This window comes from Erpetoichthys calabaricus, chromosome 16 (assembly GCF_900747795.2).
Source record: "Erpetoichthys calabaricus chromosome 16, fErpCal1.3, whole genome shotgun sequence".
Classification (NCBI taxonomy): Eukaryota; Metazoa; Chordata; class Cladistia; order Polypteriformes; family Polypteridae; genus Erpetoichthys; species Erpetoichthys calabaricus.
Genome location: NC_041409.2, coordinates 68,194,437 through 68,217,440, shown reverse-complemented (window position 1 = coordinate 68,217,440; position 23,004 = coordinate 68,194,437). Strand labels below are relative to the sequence as shown.

General features: G+C 36.4%; 1 protein-coding gene across 1 annotated transcript in view; it reads left to right on the top strand.

Annotated features, from left to right (window-relative positions):
* LOC114666504 (TOG array regulator of axonemal microtubules protein 1) overlaps positions 1-23,004 on the top strand; it is a 114,131-nt gene that overhangs the window by 51,759 nt on the left and 39,368 nt on the right. The window contains 6 exon segments of the mRNA XM_051919905.1: positions 4,107-4,220; positions 10,036-10,347; positions 13,679-13,968; positions 14,955-15,190; positions 19,323-19,423; positions 20,433-20,603. Coding sequence (XP_051775865.1) covers positions 4,107-4,220; positions 10,036-10,347; positions 13,679-13,968; positions 14,955-15,190; positions 19,323-19,423; positions 20,433-20,603 — 1,224 coding nt within the window.

Below are 23,004 nucleotides of genomic sequence, written 5' to 3'. Positions count from 1 at the left end.
ACACTATGTAAAAAAAGGGTTTTATTGCAAACTGAACTTAGTTGTACAACTACAGGAAAAAAAAACGAACAAATAATCTTATAACTCTACTCATATTACAAACATAGAGACATCCTAACAAGGTTTTAATTCAACAAATAAATAAAAATGAAGTGAAAAACAATCATAAATGTTAAAAATTAAAGTAAAAACAAATGGAATATTATAAGTCTTTGTACACATCACAGTGTGATGATGTAGACACCACTTTAACACTATTCTTGATAAATACTACAAATTCAAGATGCAATACATTCCCTAAAAAAATCGAAAATGCATGTGTCCAGGGAAATTTTGTTAAAAAAAAAAAAATGTTTAATAGCCCCTCTGATTCTAGCCATGTTTGAGAAGGCTATAGAAGGCAATATTTTACCCCCACTCTTTATGGCCTGCATTAATTAATGTATTTGCAAAGAAGAATAAAGACTGTCTGGAATGTGCATCACATGGACCAATCCTGTTAATGAGCAATGGAAGCAGGGTATGGGCAAAAACTCTAGGAAATGCAACAAAGAAAGTGCTACAATATAATAATATCCCAAGATCCCAATTCATTAAAAGCAGAAAGATATTTTTAAATATTCTCTGATTATTTGACATGCTACACACCCCTTCAGCATCTAAGCTTACAAAAGTCTTACTGTCTGTGGATACAGAAAAAGCATTTGACAAAGCAGAATGGGCACATGTTTTTACTGCAAAAATTTTTGTTTGGATCAGATATTAGTGCATATATCAAGAATCCTCTGTGTGGGTAACCAATAAGAATGCAAATTTCTTCATATTGGAATATGGAATCTGAAATGGCTGATATAGTGGTGATGCTGTGTGTAAAAAAGGTGGGGGCTAACAAGTTGAGAGTTCAGATGACGTCACCAGCAAGCATGCTGATGACAGAGATTGACTCTCCGTGGCTCTCTGATGGATCTCAACATTTAACTCACACTGCAAAGCACTTGCTTCTGGCCAAATGGTGCACCCCCAGTTCACCACAGTGTAGATCATCAAACTGAGATCCTTCGTGGTGTGAGCCCAAAGCAGTTCAGCTGTCCACAATTATCATTGCCCTTTACAGTTTCAATTGAACCAGTGACCACTGTCTTTAGCAAAGCCCAGAAATAATAGAGAGTAATAAGGGAAACAGCAAAAATACCTTATGTGGACTACATGGTTCTGTTCATTACTGATCTTAATTCTTCATTGCACCTTTCAGCTTAATGGGAAACATAAAACTAGATTTTCATAGCTGGTCCCTTTGTTACTGGCAGAATTAATATTGTTAAAACTAGGGGGCTTCGCCCCCTGTTCGCTTCACTCGCCATCGCCCATGTTTGGTTTTCCAGATACACACTTTTAAGATTTTTTTGTTCTTTTAATTGTTGCTATTTCATTAGTTTCATTTTTATTTCAGAACTTCGTTAAAAACAATATTTGGAATCTTTCGAGTCCAAACATGTTGAATCATTTAAATGAGGTCCGTGAGACGTGTTTAATGACTTTGTAACATAATTCAGGATAGGTTTCTCTGTTTGGAATATCAGCACAGACGAAACGATTTACATCATCAGCAGTTAATAATTTTTTTTCAAAGTAACCAATAAATGCATGTGAGGTAAACCCCGTTTTTGAAATACTCTGACTTAAACTTCAAAGCCTTACAATATTTACATACTTCTGTCCATATGTTCGATCTCAATTCACCTTTTTGTTATTTCTCCAAGTAATAATTTCTCTTTGTTTGTGCTAATGCGATGTTTACTTTCTTTGTTTTGACACTTTCATTTTTTTTCTGCTTTCATATTCTGTATCTTGCTCTGCATGTGTTTCACGCCTACATTTATTTTGAGTCTTTTGAATTCCACTGTTTTCATTATCTATAATCTGCTCTGCATGTTTTTTGGCCCCTTTGTTTTTTAACTTCTTTATGACATTTAACATTGTTTTCTACTCTTTGTCTTTTATTTCTGACATCGCTTTGTCTTGCTTTTTTTTTCAATGACACCTGGTCCGTGGTGATTATTTTCCCTTTTTTCGAGTAATAATTTCCGTTTGTTTGCGCTACTGCGATCTTTACCTTCTCTTTTTTTGATACTTTCTAATTTTCCTTACTGAACAGAATCCTAAAGCTCCTTTCAAAAGTCAAATTCATAAATGGGGGAGAAAAAGCAGGAAAAATCTAATTTTCTTTGTGGAAAATGTTTTGTGCAGAGTTTCTTCAGTATCTAGCAAAAATCCATTAATGGTATTCTAAAGTATGTTGTCTGGGCTCCTGTCATAATTTCGGTTGAACTCCTGTTATTTTAATCAATATGGGAAAGTATGATGTAACTGGCATTATTAAATAGCTGGCTACACACAGAATCTCATCTCCTGTCCGTTAATGGGCATTTTAATATAAAAAAGAGTTAAAAAAAATATATATATATTTTGTTGGACATAAACATCTGCTAAAACTTAAAATGAATAATTGTTTAACTAAAATAATTTGGAATAATTATCATACATAGTAAGTGCAAATCTGTTTTATTATCATTATGTCATACATATTAGCGTTTGAGATCTTTGAATGCCAGCCAATGTGAGTCTGTTCTTCATAGTATAATTTGTTTTTTTTCTGGCGTCACCTAGAGTCTGCATTTCATCACATTTGTTTAATAAAGATTAAATAAAAAAGAGGATTATAAGGGTTGCAAATACATAAATTACAAGACAGTTGATCCCATTATTTTATATTTATATGAGCAATTTAAATTGATGTACAACAGTGTTTTGCAGTTAACCATTCAAATAATGAGAAGTTTTTATCTGTATTTTAAAGGATGTTCACATGTAACTGTTTTTGACTGTAGAAAGCAAATTATAAAGATTGTAGCAGTTTTGTAACTATGTTTTTGCATTGTGTAGATTAGATGTGAGTTTTGTATGTGTGTGTGTGTGTGTGTGTGTGTTTGTGTGTGCACGTGTGCGTGTGTGTGTGTTTGTGTGTGAGACAGAACTTTCTCAGTAGTTAAACAGCTCCCGAAGCCTTGGTAGGAGAGCTGACAAACCATTGTGAAGGAGTGTTGAAAACAGAGGCTGCTTGTATATTCTGGACAAGACTGGGCTTGAACCATTCAGTTTACTTTCAGCCACATTGTTTACCACTGACTGGTTCTTCAGTGATTACAGTTTACAGATAAAAATGTGCAGGGCTTGTTCACTTAAGAAAAAAAAAGTTTCAAACCGCTCCTCAACTGTGAAAGTGTGTTATGTTTTAAATACAAGATGCAATGTTAAAATGAGCACTTGATTCCATGCATTTCTTTTTTTCACAGAGGAAACCATTGAGAATAAAACCTAAAAGTGGTAGGGATATACAAGAAAATTTTATATTTATTGAAATATTGAAGCCTTTCTACACTCAAATATTTAATGTCATAAAAAGGTAAAATGTTACGCACTATTGTGCACCTGTACTAAGTTTTTTACAGGCTTTTCCAACAGTAATGAAGATGCTGAATTATATAACAAACTAAAAAACTGGTTAATGAATTACATTGGATTTATTGCATTACTCATAATAGGCTGAAGTGCTAACCACTGCTTAGAGCTCTAAACATAGACTGGTCATTACAGACTGTTTCTTTGTATTTGTGAATGCATTTTCTATGACCTGAGTGTCTGTGTGTGTGTGTGTGTGTGTGTGCCCTACAGTACTGTAGTGTCCCCAAGCAGTGTTGCTTCCTGCCTAGTGCCCAGTGCTTTGAGAATATAGCCTTTATCCTCTCCACAACCTTTTAGTGGGAAAAACAGATTCTGAAAATGTATAGCAAAAAAAACATGATAAGAATGTTTAATTATTAACACCTTATGGCTTTTTGAAATTCCACATTGATGTCAAATGGTAGTTTATGAAATGTTATGTCCTCATTATTCTAAACGGTTGTGGAATTTGTGTCTTTTTAATACGTGGTTTATGGTTAGTTCTGAAACCATTTTTTTCATGGCACTTGTTGATAGTTTATTTTTTTACACAGTACTTTTTGAAGGCCATGAATGTTTTGTATCACCACTATTTTATTTTTCAGATGTACACCATCCTCGTATCTCAGGAAAGAAAGGCCTGCTAGGCTCCTCAAGGAAGAGTGGCAGTGTGGACTCTGAACTTCAGCTTTTAGGAACCAACCAGCAGCTTGAAAAATGTAAATATTTCCTGCATTCCAAGTTTAATTTCAAGTTTAAATGTATTCCCATTTGTATGTAGGGAAAATATTTCTTATCCACTCAGTAGTGAGATTAGTATAATATAAAAACAAAAAGGAAAAAAATACATTAAATGCATAATTGAGCACAAACCAAATGAGATGGTGTGTTATTGTAGAATACTGTGTTAGCCATACTAGTTATGTGCAGTCAGTTCTGAATAAGTCACAGACAGTGTCACCAGCAAAGTGCCCCATACATCATTACACCTCCTGCCCCAAGCTTCACAGTGGGAAGCATATATGCAGACATCATCTACAGTATTCACTTTTGTCATGCCCCACAAAGGTACAGCAACTGGAACAAAAAATCCCAAATTTGGACTCCTCAGACCAAAGGACAGATGTCAAATAGTCCAATGTCTACTGTCCATATTTCTTAGTCCAATCAAGTTTCCTTCAATAGTGCTTTCTCTGCATCAAGTATCATGAAGGCCTGTTTTATGTAGTCTCTTTTGTGCTGTTAAAGCAGTTAAGATGTGACTGCTGCATTAGGCTATATTTTGATGTACAGTTATTTTGTGATTTTTCGTAGGTTGGTGATTCTAATAAGCCTGTTCTTTGTAGCAGAGATAACTCTTGGTCTGCCTTTCCTGTTGTTGTCCTCTTGAGAGCCAGTTTAGTCTCGGGACGTAATAGTTTTTCCAACTGCACGTGAAGAACCTTTCTAAGTTATAAAAATTTCCAGAATGAGTAGTCAATATTTCTTAAAAATAATGATGGACTGTCCTTACTTTTTGCAAAGTTGAACTGTTCTCATTTAATGTATTTGGAGTACTACAACCAAATAAAATGGGCTCCTACCAAATAGGTGCATTTTTATTATACCCATGCTGCCTTGTCAAACCACAATTAATTGGCTTGCACTCCTTAACAAAGAAAGAAATTATACAAATGAATTTTTAAAGAGGCATACATTACATGGAAATTAGGATGACATAATGATTGTTGTTTAAGAATTTCACACCTCTTTCACTAAAGTTCTAAATGAAAACATTTCAATTTTTTTTTTATTAAAAAATTTGATTTTGGAAAGAAATCCATAATTAGGTAATAACTTTATTTGTGTCAGAAACAATTTTCAGGTACAGGGGGTCCTTGGGTTACAACGTCTCGACATATGACGTTTCGAGTTTACAACGCTCACTCCCATGAAAACTTAAAAAAAAAAAAAGAGACACGAGTGTTTCGGCTTACACCGTTAGAGTTATACTTACAGACTACATGTGCGAACTAGTTTGGTTGCGCGCAGCAGAAGAATACGCAGTAACGCGGTGTATGAGTGAGGGAGTTGGCAAACTAGTTTGGTTGCACGCGGCACAAGTGTTTTGTTTGTGTTGCTTTGTTTGGTTTACTGCACAAACATCGGAAACAAGATTACAGTCATCCCTCACCTATCGCGAAGTAAAAACCATATGTTTATATGGTTATTTTTATATATTTTAAGCCCTTATAAACTCTTCCACACTCTTATAAACATTTCCCGCACAGTTATACAGCATAAACCCTTTGTATTCTCTTAGATATTAGCTAAGATTCGTTGAAATTATGTATGTAAACACACGGTTTATATACAGTAAAACTTAAATATTATCCATATTACTAACCGAGAATGCTAAACCGGATGATGGACGCAGGCACATCCGGCAATGGGCCGTAGCTGCAAAAAGACGTACTGCGCAGGCTCAAAAAGAGTCCGCGAGAGTCAGCTGAGGAGCCGAGAAAGGCGGACAAAAGAGGGCGAGAGAGGCGGACAAGACCACAGAAAAAAGGAGTGAGCACAGGAAAAATGGAGAAATGAGGAAACGCAGGCAAAGCACGAAACACATTGCACACGAAACTAGACCCAAAAAAAAAAAAAAAAAAGAGGCTCGCGCACAACAGCAAGGCACCCCCCCCCCCCCCCCTACAGTCACCGGACGGGACACACACCAAGAGGGGGATTCAACAAGCCCATGGAACACAAAAAAAAGAACACAAAACCACCCCACAGACCCTACAAGCAAGGGACGGGACACACACAAACAGGGGGATTCAACAAGACACAGGAACACAAAAAGAAAGAAGACGCTCGCGCGATAATAATCCTCAATCCCACCCCCCCCAACCACACACACATCCAAAAGAAGTAACACCAAAAGCCACATATTCTAAAGTGAACATCAACACCTTCACACTCGACAGCATAGGTGTCAGCATAGGTGGATCTCCTTACAATAAAGCACTATTAACTGTTCAACTGCAGAAAAGGAAACATATTAACAGTGACTGCGATCCTCCTTATTACTTATCCATATTTCGCATGCTGAGAAAGAAACAAGTCATGAATACACGGTCACGGGTACAAAACGAAAAGGAAAGGATAACAGGAACAAACACACGAACACGAAAGAAACAACAAAATAGACGGCTATGCAGCATAGGTGGATCTCATTACAATAAGGCACTATTAACCGTTCAACCACAGAAAAGGCTCCATATTAACAGTGAGTGCAATACTCCTTATTACTTATCCATATTTCTAAAAGAAAAAATGACTCGACTCCAAAAACGCAAAGCTCAACTAAAGCTTCTAACTAACGATGTACCTAAAAGTAAAACCTTTATGAACTGCATTAGATCCTACAATAGTTCATTTAATATGCACAAATCTACATCCTAGATCCACATGACGCAAACTATCAATCAAAGTGCTGCATCGCAACAGGCACGGATTCAAAACGAAACACCTCCCGTCTCAGACGTACGTTGATGGCAGCGAAGGCTACAACGGGCTTCTCACACAGTACAGGCAAATCGATTACAGCTTCAAAACAACACGTCCCAAATACTACACATGCAACAACGCGCCTCTCAAACGGCACAAGCAAAACATACACCAGGAAAATTCATTCGGATTAATGAATGTCATTTGCAATCATTGTCATTCAGTTCACTTCCCTGAAGAAACAACTGGCAATACAAGTTATACATTTACACGTTGTTGTCAAAAGGGTCAAATTAGACTGCCTTCTTTACATTCATATACTGAATATCTACAGAAGCTTATTACTGACGATGTACCTGAAAGTGAAATCTTTATCAACTACATTAGATCCTACAAATCGGAATCCACTATGAACATTAACAGTGGCACTGCACGTGACATCCATCTTGAAAAAATGTTTATTGATGAATGTTCAATGGCATGAACAAACGTTTATGAATAATAATATTCGATTTGGAGGAAAGGTACTTTTATGAGGAGGAGATTTTAGACAGTGATTAGCTATTCTTCCAGATACCATGCACTCAGCTATTGTTCAGTGCACCTTAAAATACGCAGACAATTGGCATTGCTTTCAAAAGATACAGTTAGTAAAAAAGATACGATGTCCAGAACCAGATCATAACAATTGCTTATTACAACTGAGAGATGGTACACTCACGAATACAGATGGACTTCAGCCACATATTATTACAATTCCTCAAGCCTTTATCTGTGACGACTTAGTTACAGAGAGATTTGGAACAGCAATCTCATTAGACCAAATGCCCCTTTTAACACAACGCACTATATTATGTCCAAAAAATATTTATTAATGTGGAAAACATAAATACCCAAGTCATTCCATTACTTCCTGGAAAGACACAACTCTTTCTAAGCTCTGACAAACTTGACTCTGATCACAACAATAACCATCTTAAATGACCTTACAAGTTCTGAGCTGGAATTACCTTTTACACTTAAACGGCGTGTACAAAGAAATTTTCAAATAAACCTTTACACTGTGCCACACACTTTATTGTTTGCTTTCTATTTGCATCATCTACACCATCACACTATTCTATATCTCATTCATACATCACGCTCTTTGTCATTCCCAACACCAGGGGTTGGCGAGCGAAGCGAGCAGGGGGCGGAGCCCCCTAGTAGATAAGATATCGAGCGTCTCCGATATCACATACAGTGGGGCAAAAAAGTATTTAGTCAGCCACCAATTGTGCAAGTTCTCCCACTTAAAAAGATGAGAGAGGCCTGTAATTTTCATCATAGGTATACCTCAACTATGAGAGACAAAATGAGAAAAAAAAAATCCAGAAAATCACATTGTCTGATTTTTAAAGAATTTATTTGCAAATTATGGTGGAAAAAAAGTATTTGGTCAATAACAAAAGTTCATCTCAATACTTTGTTATATACCCTTTGTTGGCAATGACAGAGGTCAAACGTTTTCTGTAAGTCTTCACAAGGTTTTCACACACTGTTGCTGGTATTTTGGCCCATTCCTCCATGCAAATCTCCTCTAGAGCAGTGATGTTTTGGGGCTGTCACTGGGCAACACGGACTTTCAACTCCCTCCAAAGATTTTCTATGGGGTTGAGATCTGGAGACTGGCTAGGCCACTCCAGGACCTTGAAATGCTTCTTACGAAGCCACTCCTTCGTTACCCGGGCGGTGTGTTTTGTGCCCTGGTTAAAGGACACTGCGGCTGTAGATCTTATAATCTTTTCCTCCTTTTTAAATAAAAAGAATCGTGGACTCATTGATGCCGTAATGGCGTCCTACAGCGGTGTAGCTGTTCCCTTCCTTCAACATATCCAAACCTTTTACCGTTTTGGCAATCGTTAGCATCTTCCGTTGGCGCTTGGGAACGGCCCCTGAAGCAGTAGCAGGAGCAGATTGTTTTGGAGCCATAATGAAGGGCTTGACTGTGCACAAAGATAAACACAAAAGAGCACAAAAGTTAACTCTTTACACAACAAAACACGCTGATGCTGAATGTGCAAGATGAGACTTCCTGGTTAATGCAGCAGAATCGAATTGGGTGCTCCGTTGCTGAGCCAATCAGCACACAGGAACTTAACTGTGTGCTGTGATTGGGTAGCTTCTCAGCCATCCGCCAATAGTGTCCCTTGTATGAAATCAACTGGGCAAACCAACTGAGGAAGCATGTACCAGAAGTAAAAAAATCCCATTGTCCAAGCAGAAACCCGCGAAGCAGCGAAAAATCCACGTTATATATTTTGTTATGCTTACATATAAAATCCGCGATAGAGTGAAGCCGCGAAAGTCGAAGCGCGATATAGCGAGGGATTACTGTATATTAAAAAATGCAGTAGTCTCTTGAAAGCAACATGTCAGCATTACATGAAATTTGAAGAAGTATTGTCCAACACTATTTTAGTGCAACAATAAACTATTGAAATACAATTCTATTTTACCATTTGTCTGCCTTGGTACATATTGCCTGGCCAGTTATGCATATCTCTGTAGAAAACCAAGCTAGGAATTTATAATCTAAATAAAGATTATGGTGGCTGTATTTGACCTAGTAATTGCATCTTGCCTCTCATGCTTGTTGTAGATCACTTCTTTTAAACTACACACTACAACTATGTTATAGAATATGCACAGTTACCTTACAAGTAGACCAATATGCATTCCCAGTGCATCCCTTCAACATGTAATGATTAAACGTTTAACCTTTATTTTTTCATATTGTCCTCCTTTTTCACCTCTGTGGAACATAATAGATGCCAAATGCCAAAATGTTGCATTTCCAACTTCCTTCTTTTTTAGTGTTGACTTCATAATGACGCCCTCTTCATCTAAAAAAAACAAAAAACTAGTGAGTAAAGCAGAGAATTATTTTGACTGACTTGTGAAATATTATTAGCTCCTTGGATTATTTTAATATGTATGCATTTAAAGCAGTTGATTTTGCATGCAAAAAATTCAACAGAAGTTTGTTTTTTCCTTTTTTCAAACCAGCTTCCCTACATGGTAGTCTGAACTTTGTGACTAAGCAACCACGGACCTTCTACAATCATGCAAATGTGGAACGAACATTTTCCTTTCCTACAACTGGCAGCGGCTATGGTGTTGCTCTCCTGCCGTCCTATCCGCTCTCCTCAGCAGGAGGTGGATCTTTGAATTCAGCATCACCAGCTGTTGGCCGCCCTGTTGCAAAGGTTGCAGAACAGTGTGTCAGTCTACCCAGCACCTCCCCCGGCAAGCAAGAGAACATTGCAAAATCTGGCACACCACGAAGACTGCCAAATTGCAAGGCAGAAGGCCCATCTGGTAAGAATGATTACCGTTTATTAAGCAAGGGTATTTAATTTTTCATATCCTTCCCATACTATGATAAAAACTATGTTATCAGTGACTAAATTTGTTTGTTTTCATTTTCAACTGCAATTAGTCATATATTTTCATGTTTGTTTTACTTTGTCAGACAGAATGTTTAGCTTCTTAAAACCATCAAGCTGGCAAATATTGTTTAATTGTTTAAAACTCAAGAAATGTATTGACAAAATGATCTATGATAACACATAGTTCGTTTTGTCACAGCTGGATTTCATAGTGTAAAATCACTGCCCTTGACATACATTTACAGTCCAGTCTCAAATCGTCCATGCAACACAAAGCTGCAGTTGTATCTGCAGAATTAGAAAAATATTAAAATCATTTGACACTTTTAAACTAATAAAATTGACTAAATATGTCTCTAAATTATTGAAGACTCTTTCTTTTTTGGACTTGTATTTTGAAGCAGAAGTTTCATCATGTAGATTAGGATTATATGCCCCATTAAATTATTTAATACATTCCAGAAATCTATTTACCAGTACACAAAATATCAAAGAACATATTTATGTTACTGTTTAGGGTAAATGTAAGAAAAAAAGGAAATAACGTGGTGGCACACCTGGCTACCATATTTGCCCTCTGATGAATGGTTGTTTTAATAAAGAATTCTGATAACAAAACATAGCTTAATGCAGCCCGCTGCTGTCACAAATCGTACAGACTAGAGCAGGTGTATTTAATAAAAAACAGCTGCTTCTATATCACTGAAAAAAAACTGGGAACATTTAGCTTTTTTTGTCAGGGGTTTCAGATCAGACAGAACCCATACCTTTGCACTGTGCAAATAATTCACTTGTGACTATACTTGACTGCAGGAGGCTGTGAATTTATTAAACAAAATCCTTTATTTTCATACCTGTTCATCAGATAGCATATATGATAACCAAACAGTCTACCATATTTTATTTCTTCCCTTTTTCATTCAGTTACCTTAAACAGTACTGTTAAGGTTCTCTTTGACTTAGTGTAATAAGAAATGGATTTCTTGCATTTTTAAAATAATGTAATGCTTCACATGATCCTAACCTGCATGGTGTTTGCAAATGTCTGCCACCAGAGAAGCCGCAAACTGAAATCAGAGAAGCCAGTGAGAAGAAGGGGGAAATTGCTGAAGGAATTACAATCACTAAAGGCAAAGTGTTTACAAGATTATGTTTCATTTATTTAGAAATATATTTAGACACTGTTATGAGAGTCTGACATGCCAACTCATTATAACGAAAATTAATTTCTATCCCACTGCCATTCTGTAACTACACCTACAATTTTGTATTGCATATCTCTTAAATTGCCTGACCAAGGCCAGCTTATCTTTCCATTATAAAGAGGAGTGGGGAATTGTGTATTGGTTAATGCATCTCCCTGCTGTCACCAATCAGCTTCTGGGACTTTTTAATTCTGTTTTCAGGTTTCACCCACTGCCGTTACATTTCTGCCCTAGAAGCAATTAACATTGTAGCTCCATCTGTTTAATAGGGGCACTGAATATTCCCTGTAGTGGTGGTCTAGTGACACTGCCAATAGTGTCATATGCATACGTTTACGGGCCCAACCCCTGTCCTTTAGTTTTTAACTGAAGCTGATATCTCCACTTGTCCTTCTGTCACAAAGAATTTTAATTGCAAAAAGTATCACAGTGTACATCTGATTGTTTTTATTTTTAAAGAAAGGTGGAACATGCAGCTTTGCTGGCAGAGTTAAAGGGTAGATAATTTAAAAATCCTGCTGGAAATGAGAATATATACATTTTCTGTAATTCCTTCATTTGTCATGATTCTTTGCTATTTGAATGGTGCAATATAAAATAACGCATCTACTGCTTCTAAACGTATTTGGATATGGAAAGATGATCCTGATAGTAAAATAACTTTGGAAAATAAAATAATATTGAAACAATTTTATTTATACAATATGCTTGTTGACAATAATTTGCCATTAGAGAAAGTTGGTTCCTGACTTTTTTGAATACAGTAATCCCTCCTCCATCGCGGGGGTTGCGTTCCAGAGCCACCTGCGAAATAAGAAAATCCGCGAAGTAGAAACCATATGTTTATATGGTTATTTTTATATTGTCATGCTTGGGTCACAGATTTGCGCAGAAACACAGGAGGTTGTAGAGAGACAGGAACGTTATTCAAACACTACAAACAAACATTTGTCTCTTTTTCAAAAGTTTAAACTGTGCTCCATGACAAGACAGAGATGACAGTTCAGTCTCACAATTAAAAGAATGCAAACATATCTTCCTCTTCAAAGGAGCAAACAAATCAATAGTGCTGTTTGGCTTTTAAGTATGCGAAGCACCACGGCACAAAGCTGTTGAAGGCGGCAGCTCACACCCCCTCCGTCAGGAGCAGAGAGAGAGAGAGAGAGAGACAGATAAAAAAATCAATACGTGCCCTTTGAGCTTTTAAGTATGCGAAGCACCGTTCAGCATGTCGTTTCAGGAAGCAGCTGCAGCTGCACAAAAGATAGCAACGTGAAGATGATCTTTCAGCATTTTTAGACGAGCGTCCGTATCATCTAGGTGTGCGAACAACCCCCCTGCTCACACTCCCCTACGTCAGCGCAAGAGAGAGAGAGAGAGAAAGTAAGTTGGGTAGCTTCTCAGCCATCTGCCAATAGCGTCCCTTGTATGAAATCAACTGGGCAAACCAACTGAGGAAGCATGTACCAGAAATTAAAAGACCCATTGTCCGCAGAAACCCGCAAAGCAGCGAAAAATCCGCGATATATATTTAAATATGCTTACATATAAAATCCGCGATGGAGTGAAGCCGCGAAAGGCGAAGCGCGATATAGCCAGGGATTACTGTACTGACTATTTCTTGTTAGGAAATGTCTGTTTTTATAAAAATGCTGCATCTCATCCTGCTCTGAATTTATATTAAACCATACCCTACTTTCTAATTCCGTGCATGTGTGTGTGTGTGTGTGTGTGTGTGTGCGTGCGTGCGTGCGTGTGTTTGTCTGTGTACATTTTCATCTTCGTACTCATGCACTGTCATATGTCCAACCAAAGGTGAATCATTTAGTCACACTGCTGATATTAAATGACTTCCAATCACTGAGTTTAAAGTAAGTGGATATGGCACTTCATTTTTTGGTGCTGACCTATTTTGTAAATGCATAAAACTTGTTAAAAACCACTAAGAAACACTATAATTCTGAATGATAATGGATGTGCAGGTATTTTCTAATTGCTTTTACATTCACTTTAACTGTTCATCTTTTTTAAATAATTTATTTTTATATTTTCCAGCTGAAGGTATACAAGATAAACACTCCCCAGTACCTCTAATGCCTGCACTAGTAAGATCACCTTCACATCGTGGTCTTGGAGTCACCAAGCCAGTTCCTCCCATACCTCGAAAATCAAGCCCCTTCCAAGACTGGACAGAAGGAGCAATTGGTATAGACTCTAGGAAGATGGTTTTGAATCAAGACATTGGGGGTGTGTGGGAGAGTAGTTCAGACAAACCAAGCAGCAAAACATTTGAATTAAACCTATCTGAGCTCCACCTGAAAGATGAGGATCTTGACCACGAGGAGGTCAGTTCACTGCACTACAGTGCATTGCATCAGCTTATGTCTCTGTATAAAAGATTCTTTTCTTTGATAAAAATTCTTTCAGCTTCAGTTTGACAAATGTGTATACTGCAGACCTTGTTCTGTCAATTCTTAATGTCAGATAGTTGTTTTATTTCATCTTAGGTAGCAATTGTGGCATGAGACCTAAAATGACTACTAGTCAGAGGGTATGTCAAACTTGGCAACCAAAGTTACTGATCTCATTGCCTGGGTATGTTACAAATAGAAATCTCTGGTGATGTTAAATCACTTGACCATGATGACTTTCCAGCACAGTTTCACACTTCCAAAGAAGGCATAAATTGTTTTACATCAATAATTGTCTTTTTCTCTGAAAAGAAAATGCCTGGGATGAAAATTGGTGGTCACTGTAGAAAAGTTGTGGCTCTCCAAGTTGAGAACCTTTTAATGTAAACCTGTCCTTTTACTCAACAATGATAACTAGTGACTAAAAGGAAAGCTGGCTACCTTAAATCGGTATCAGTTTAGATTAGGTGTTCCTAATTATGCTGTACTTACCATGACCTGTATAATTACAGTGTAATTAGATGTTATTACCTTGTATTTACTGTGTAACACAATGTATTGCTGTGGTTAAGCACTCAGTTATAATTATTATTCCACAATTTATATATATACATACTTGTAAAAATTATGGAATAAATTACAACTGAGTACCTAATTATACCGTTATATTGTATTACATAGTAAGTACAAGGTGATAACACCTAGGTACTCTGTAATTATACAGTTAATTGCATAACCTTAAATCTTCTGCAGAAACAAACATGACATGAAAACTCGGGGATTTAATTGTTAATACATTCATAAACTGGCAGCTCAGTTAAAACAGTTTGGGTCATTTTTGTGTTATAGTTTCAAAAATGTATACAATACCATAACTGAAGCAATGACTTGCTCTGAAATAAAACATCTGTTTCTTTTAGATGATTAGTTCCCTGCGGTCTGTTCGCAATAGTGCAGCCAAGAAAAGGGCAAAAATGAGTGGAAGTGTTTCAGACCCTGACAGCCCAGATTCAGCATTTAAGTCAGAGCTGACTTTGGACTCTCCTTGTCGTACTTCATCACCTTTCACCAGCCCTGTCAGCGAAAGTGGTGTTTACAGCCTGCAGGACTCTCTCATCTCTCCATCAGCAACTACTCCACGCAGTAGAAGGACTGGGTGAGTATATTCTTTAGGCCTAACTATAGGATACTAATAAAAGTCTTTTTAAGCCCTCTTCAAATTAAGCAAATTAAAATGTTGAGATTGCAAAAGTAATATGTGTATTAATTTAATAAATATTTTACCTATTAAGTCTTTGACACCCTGTAACCCACAACTTGAAAAGCAGAGTACAACATGGACAGTTGGATGAATGGAAGAGGGTTAAATGTTAAAATCTTGTTCCTATGGACCCAATGTTGTATTATTGTAATTTTGGTGTTAGTAATGAAGTTAAAATAAATATATTGACATGAGTAATCCCAGCGTGCTTATAGCTTGAAAGGGTACTTTCCCAAAGGTATCTAGATTACATATACTGTACTTTGAAAATTACTTCTCTCTCTGTATAATTGACTCACTTATGTTGATCTTATGGTTTAAACGCTTTTTAAAGTGAGCAAGTAAGTTTTGTTCAGTGTGTGTTCCAGTACTATGTTTCCATTTTACATATTCATGTCAGTAACAATCAGGTTTCGTGATATATGAAATAGACTATGTATAAAAAAAATACTGAAATATCCCTTTTTAATTATATTTGATATGCATAAAGGTGTTCAGTTTTGTATAGTATCATAAAGCTACCACAGGCACATCCTAAGAACTTGAAAACTTGTAAATGAATGATTTTGTATTTATTATTAATGACCAATCCTTTGTTTCTTTCCCTGTGTATAAGGTGCATTTGATAATTACAACAAAGTAAATTGAAGTATTAACATTCACAAGTCTGCTTAATCCAATTCAAGATCACACATGGATAAAACTTATCCTGGCAGCATCAAGCACAAGTTAGGAACTGCACAAGGTGCTGCTTCATTGGAGGGCATGTTCATGCATGCATCCACACTCACATCAGGCTAATTTAGAATTGCAAAACACCTTACACACTTTCCTTTGGGAATATTAAAGGAAAATGATAGAATCTAGAAAACAAACCTATGCAGGCAGCAAGAGAATGTACAAACTCCACACAGACAATGGCTGGTCACAGGATTCAAACCCAGCATGCTAGATCCATTAAACAGCAGTGCTAACCATTGTGTCAACATGCTTCCCAAGTGAAAGTGATTGTTTCGGCTAATTTATTTAAGATTCATGAAATTTTATTATTTTATTTTTTACTACTGACATGAAAGCTGTAAAATGGAAATTTCATATGAAATACAGTACTGGTTTAATGGGATACAGTATTACCATTCACAGCAGCATTGGTCAGTTTTTTTTTTTTTTATTCATACCAAGCAACAACACAAAATTACAAAAGCTGAACAAAGCGTGATTTTTCAAGTTTTTAAAGCATATTACATAGGACTATAAATCCCTACCCCACAGATTACCAATGTATTTAAATAACCAAAAGATACAGTAAAGTTACAAAAACAAACTTGAATGTTCTGTAGCTTCTCTTTTAAAATCTTTTTGGATAATTGACATCTGATTAGGAACATCAGTAATCCTTGCTGAGTAATTCCAAGTGACCTAAATTGGAAAATCCAATAGGGCAGTGCCTGAGCACTAAAGGGGGCTTCCAGTGAGAGGCTAAAAGTGGTCTTGCTGCAACATAGCCCAACAATAATAATTGTTTCTGGGAGAAGTTAAGAGTGAGTGCAATAGGGATCAGTAAAATAAAAATCAGATGGGAGCAGGAAGTACTGTATTGCATTTATTGGTATTAAACAAGGGCTAAGGAAACATCTTTGTAAAAGGAGACCATTGGTGGGCAATGCCAAAACATGTGCATAAAGTCCCTATCTCACTTTTGGAACACACTTTGGATGGTGGGTTTGGAGAAGGGTTCATACTGAATCTTTTCCACAATGTTTGTAGCCACTAAAGCTGTGTATATTGGTAGTTATTGACAAATGAAATGTTGAAATATGTGTTAAAAACTTTTGATTACGTAAAAGTGCAAACCGGCGATACAGCGACAAATTCCATCACTACTCAGTTTAGTGATTGAGCATAAGTTTGAGGATATTGGACCATGCTATACATAATAAAGGAAAATGCTAGAAAAAAAATTCAGACCAGATATTGAAATCACATGAAATATATATGGCATGTCTGTCTGTAGATTTTGGAAATGGGCTTAGTTTTCCTGGGGCTGTCGGGTTCTCCTCTCATATATCAAAAGTTACAGAGAAGAGAACTTTTGGTAAACATAAACATTTTCTTTTTTAGCAATTGCTACAGAGGCCTCACATTGTCATTTTAAGTGTAATTAACCACTACCTTTCACACCACCTGTGACTAGCATTTATGTTCTAGACTTGTTTATATGCAATCAATTTAGAGCAGATATGAAATATGTTGGAAGTCTTGTTTATAGCAGAGTAAAAAGACTTTCATAAACTGTTGCCAATTAAGAATAGATGAAACTGGCTCTTGTGTACATAGATGATAAACACCCACAAGAAACTAAGTAACAGGGACTTGTATAAAAAAGTTATTGTTATTCTTGTACAGGCCAACAGGAGAGGAAGCACGGTGTTTAATTCAATCTTAATTGATTATAAGTAATTATTAAAATCATCTCCTTGAGTATGTGGACTAGGTTTCCAAAATAATACATTGCAGTTGACAAATTGGTGATTTTTCTTTTTTCTTTCAGAAGATTATTTAGCTAGAAGTTGTTTACTGGCACCTGTAGAAATGTTAGTTTTGGGTGCAGAAATCCTTTAGAATTCTGCTGTTGTTTTTTTTTTCTCACATGAAATCAGGGGCTTGGACAAAATCATGCACGATTAAGTGTTATGCTATAATCATTTTGGCATGAAAATATAATCATTTATTCCTTACTGCTGTGGACCACCAAGGTGTACAGCCGCCCTAACCCGACACAGATAGGCACAGACAGTAGTGCAGCACACAGCACACTTATTTACAGAGTGGAGATGCTTTTCTTGCTCCCCAGAGCACAGCACAGAACACCAAAGTACACGGTTCACAGTCTTGCTTTCTTTCTTCCACTCCTCCCTCAAGCTTCATCCGCTTCCTCCAGTCTCTGGCTGTCCGAGTAGTGGCCACTAGCTCCTTTTATAAGGCACCAGGAGGTGCTCCAGGTGCTTGTTGACCTACTTCCGGCAGTACTTCCAGGTGTGGCAGAAGTGCTGCAAACAAGGGCTCAGCAGTTCTCCAGGCGCCCCTTGGTGGTGGCCACGGGCCTAATCAGGATTAAACTTTCGTGCTCCAAACCTGTGGCACTGCTGCATGCCAGTAGGGCTACCCTCTAGCACTCTAGGGGAGATAATGGTCTGGATTTGCACTCCCCTAGACCTTCCATTATAGGGGCATCCCAGCTGGGCAAGGGCCCCAGCCATCTGCCACACTGTTAATGGGATTGACAAAGTGCATCATAGACAGGAATCATGATGTATTTTCTCAAATAAGATCCCCCTTGTGCTTTTCAGATTTTATTGTTAGAACACATAGTTTTGTTGAAGCTACAAAAGATTAAAATGTCAAAGTGAAAACAATTCCTCAGGTACTTTTTTAAATTATTTACTTAAGATAGATAGATGGAAGGTAGAACTTTGTCCACAGGGAACATTTGGCTTTTTACAGTTGCTCTTTTCGATAGATAGGTAGATACATACAGCAGAATGCCTAAAAAGGAAGAAAATTAAAGAAAAAAAAAAAGAAAACATGTACAGGCGTATTGCTGTTGGCATAAAGGAGTTGTGATTGCATTTCTTGACACATTTCTGCTGGATAACTTATTGACTGAACGTCCTTAGTGTTGGTGTGTCTGAGAGAAGATGTGCAGCATTGTTCATAATAACACTGTTTTAATTTTCTCCTTTGCTGTCTTTTTCCCCCTAACTCCTGTACTCTGTCTCACCCCCTTATCAATAAACCCCATAAGTTCAGACTATTCATTGTCTAAGGTGTACAGAGTAAAGAGATAGATAAATAAAATGTTATTTTTCTAATTATTGTATGTCCGTCAATCTCCCTGCTATAAGATTGTTATACATGTTCAAGGTGTGTAGTATCATAATTTTAAATATGTAGAACTTAGTTATTACTATTAAGTTAATTTCTCAATTTTATTTTCACTTTGGTGTATTTGTTATGCTTTTTTCAGGTCTGGCCGTAATTCTCCTTTGACTCCAAGAATGCATGTACCAAGAGTTTCCTCTGGCCAAGTTAAATCTTCCCATGCCATGGACTACACTCCAATCCAAGGTAACTCATGTAAAAATTCTCTCCAGCAAGCCCACTTAATAAAAATCAGATTAAGAAATTTATATTTTGCCAATTTCCTTTTAAGTACAAGTATAAATAGGAACACAGATCCAATATGAATGCCATCTTACTTAGCCAGGTCTTCAAATAATAAAAAAAAATACATTGTTGTATACAGTTTACAGTGCGAGATGTAGCATTTTCTGCTCAAGGAGGTATATGCTACTGCTAAAATAAAAAAAGAATATGTTAAAAAAAAATTGTTTTCATTTGCAGTTTTAGTAATTCAGATGTATTGGACTTTCTGAATAGGAACATTGGTTCATTTGGCCTTTGTTTTTTTTTTCCCTTACATAACTTCCTATGCAATGTTATTTGTATTAGTAGGTTTTATAAATGAGTTTGTCTTTCCCTGGGTATGTACTGTATAGATAGATAGATATATAGACATACACACACACTATGCTCTGAAAACACAGCAGAATGACTAAAGAGGAGGAAAATTTTATAAAGAAAAGAAAAATTTTGACTTGACAGTCATAGTCATAGTTCTTGGCAGTTCTCCTTTTATACATCAACAGTTACAATGCATGGGAACATTGGAGAAACATTCATAATTTATTTCCATAGCAGTTACAACACATTACTGTTTTTAAGTGTAAATAACCTCTAATTTTTACAACCCTGTAACTGGCGCTGGTATTCTATGTGCCCTTATCTGTTAATTTGACCCCAGAGTTGTGACTACTCATTGTTCATTGCACTTAACATGTTTCCTTTATATTAATGTCTGATCCTAAGCTACCCTTTACCCTCAAGTGTAACAATCAGAGATGCCTACTCAGAGGCCTATTAGCGGCAGCAGAGAATACCATTTTATAAATGAAAATCAACAACGTTAATATGGATTATTTACATTTTTAACTGTTTAAATTGTCACTGATTTCCAAAATATGTAATAAAATTGCATAGGGCAAAACATTTACATTTAAATGCATTTTATTTTCAGGTGTTATTTCCCGAGATAAAGCAACTACAGACGTTAGCATTATTGGGCAGAGAATGGGGTATGCCAATGGAGTAGTAGAGCAAGAAGAGGGCAGACAAAGGGACTCCTCTCCTCCCTTTTCTAAAATGCATGTCACTAAAGAGCAGCAGAAAGCCACAAAGCAAGCCAAGGGTGAGTATGAGCATACATCACTTTCTTTGTTTCTCCTTAACAATAATGCTGTATACATCACTCAGAAGTTTTTTGCTTTCCAGATTGTTTTATTCCACTCTCCAAATTATGATGTGTTAAATCATTTGATGACTGGCAATTTTAATCTGTTCTGATTAGGAATGGTATTAGCTGTTTCTAATGAGGTATAATACCAAAGCAACAGGTTGCTTTGAAATATAGAATGGTGCACTTTAAAAGCATTTTTTTAAATCTGTTGTTGCATTCTGTAAACTGTAAACCTAAAACTAGTAATTAAAAAACAGGAAAAGCAACAAATAAAAAGATTTGCTATGAAATTTAACGAATCACTGTTCTATGAAAAAACCCTCATTTGGTATATTCCCAATCATATTGTTATTATGAAACTGTAGATGGTAAAAATAAAATAAATACTCTCTTTAAGAAGATTGGAAGACACTGATTGTGTATCAGACATGCATCTCAGGCAATGATATATTGATAACACATTATCTCATGGAATTAATTTGAAATAAGTATAATATGTTTGATTTATAGGACACTTATGTCTTCTTTATACTAGCAATAAAATGGTCACGTCCTTTATACTAGCATTAAGATGGTTATGTCTTGTTCCTATGCATGATGAAAGCTACTGCAGAAGTAACTTAAGGATATGTTTTAGTGATTCTGAAATTTCCAAAAAGGATTAAAAAATATGTAAAACTGCGAGTGGTCCTGTTATCATATACCTTAATACTAAAGAGAGATGCACATATTTATATTTTAATGTCAAATATCAATTTCTGGTTTGTTTTATAGAATGCCAGCTAGTTACAACTGGCTAACTGATTTCAGTATATTGTACTACTAGCAAAATACCCGCGATTCGCAGCGGAGAAGTAGTGTGTTAAAGAGGTTATGAAAAAGTAAAGGAAACATTTTAAAAATAACGTAACATGATTGTCAATGTAATTGTGTTGTGATTGTTATGAGTGTTGCTGTCATATATATATACATATACACATATACACACATTTTTTATATATATATTTTTTATATATATATATATATATATATATATATATATATATACACATACATACATACATACATATACACACATAGATGCACTTACAATAACATAGAAATCAATATAAACAACATTAACATCATTATCATATGAGAATATGACGTAATATATAAGAAGCACATTTCATATAAATATAAATTATTAAACAGTAAAATCTTCTTCTATAATTTGCTACCGTGGCTTTTCGTTGGTCTGTCCAGGATTTTAAATCACATGTAGCTTGCAAACCGTTTCACGTATTGACTTGAAATCTGGTACACATATAATACGTCACGTCTGCTATCCGCTTTATGGGTGATGAATGTATTACTCTTTTTATGTTTATTTTATTTTAGAATCAACTCCTATCTGCGCACACCAGGGCGGCCGTGGGCAGATGCGTATGGTGTATTCACTCCATGTTATCGTGCATTGCGCTGTCACTGGTATTTTGATAAAAGAATTTGAACAATATATAAGAAGCGTATAAATTATTAAACAGTAAAACATTAACATTTAAGAAGTAAAGTTACATTGAGTACTACTGCAGTGCCTTCGGGTATACCTCATTTTTTCTTTGCCCATTACATGCTTAAATGTATACATTTTTTTGGTGTACCTACCCGAGAACACACGACATATAACCGACCGTGGGAGAAGCATGGATTTTAAACACGCGTTGAGTTCATCTGCTGGTCTCCCTCGTGGAATAACTGGTAATGTCTGACTAAAATCTACAGCGAGTAAAACGACATTACCTCCTTTTTTTTTTTTACGATCTCGGAGATCTTGCTTTTTTCGGTTCAAGGCTTCATAAGCTCTTTTATGTTCCATGGTGTACTTAATAAGTACTAATTATCCCAAACCATCATCTTTGAATGTTGCAAGACTTTCGCCTTGTATGTAGATCGGGGTAATTACATTCATTGCATTCCTAGTCTGAATCACAATCTGATTGTATGGGTGGTTACCTGGCACTGTAGGGTTGCCACCCGTCCTTTAAAATATGGAATCGTGCCGCGTTTGAGAATGAAATTGCGCGTCCCGTTTTGAATCAATACTGGACGGGATTTATCCCGTATTTTTTTTATCATTTTTTTTTTAAAGCAGCGTGTCATGCAAATCATCCCACACGCATTTTATGAAGATGCCTCCTTTCCTACTTTTGATTGGGTAATACTTGATGTCATCGTTAGTTTGATTGGTCTTTTTAACTGTCCAGTGAGGAGGGCGTGTCTTTTAAGTAGAGTCTGCAAAGTGTTGGCACTGAGATGTGGCGTCAGCGCCATAGTTGAAGCCCCTAACGTTGCGGTCAGCAAGTCGGCTAAC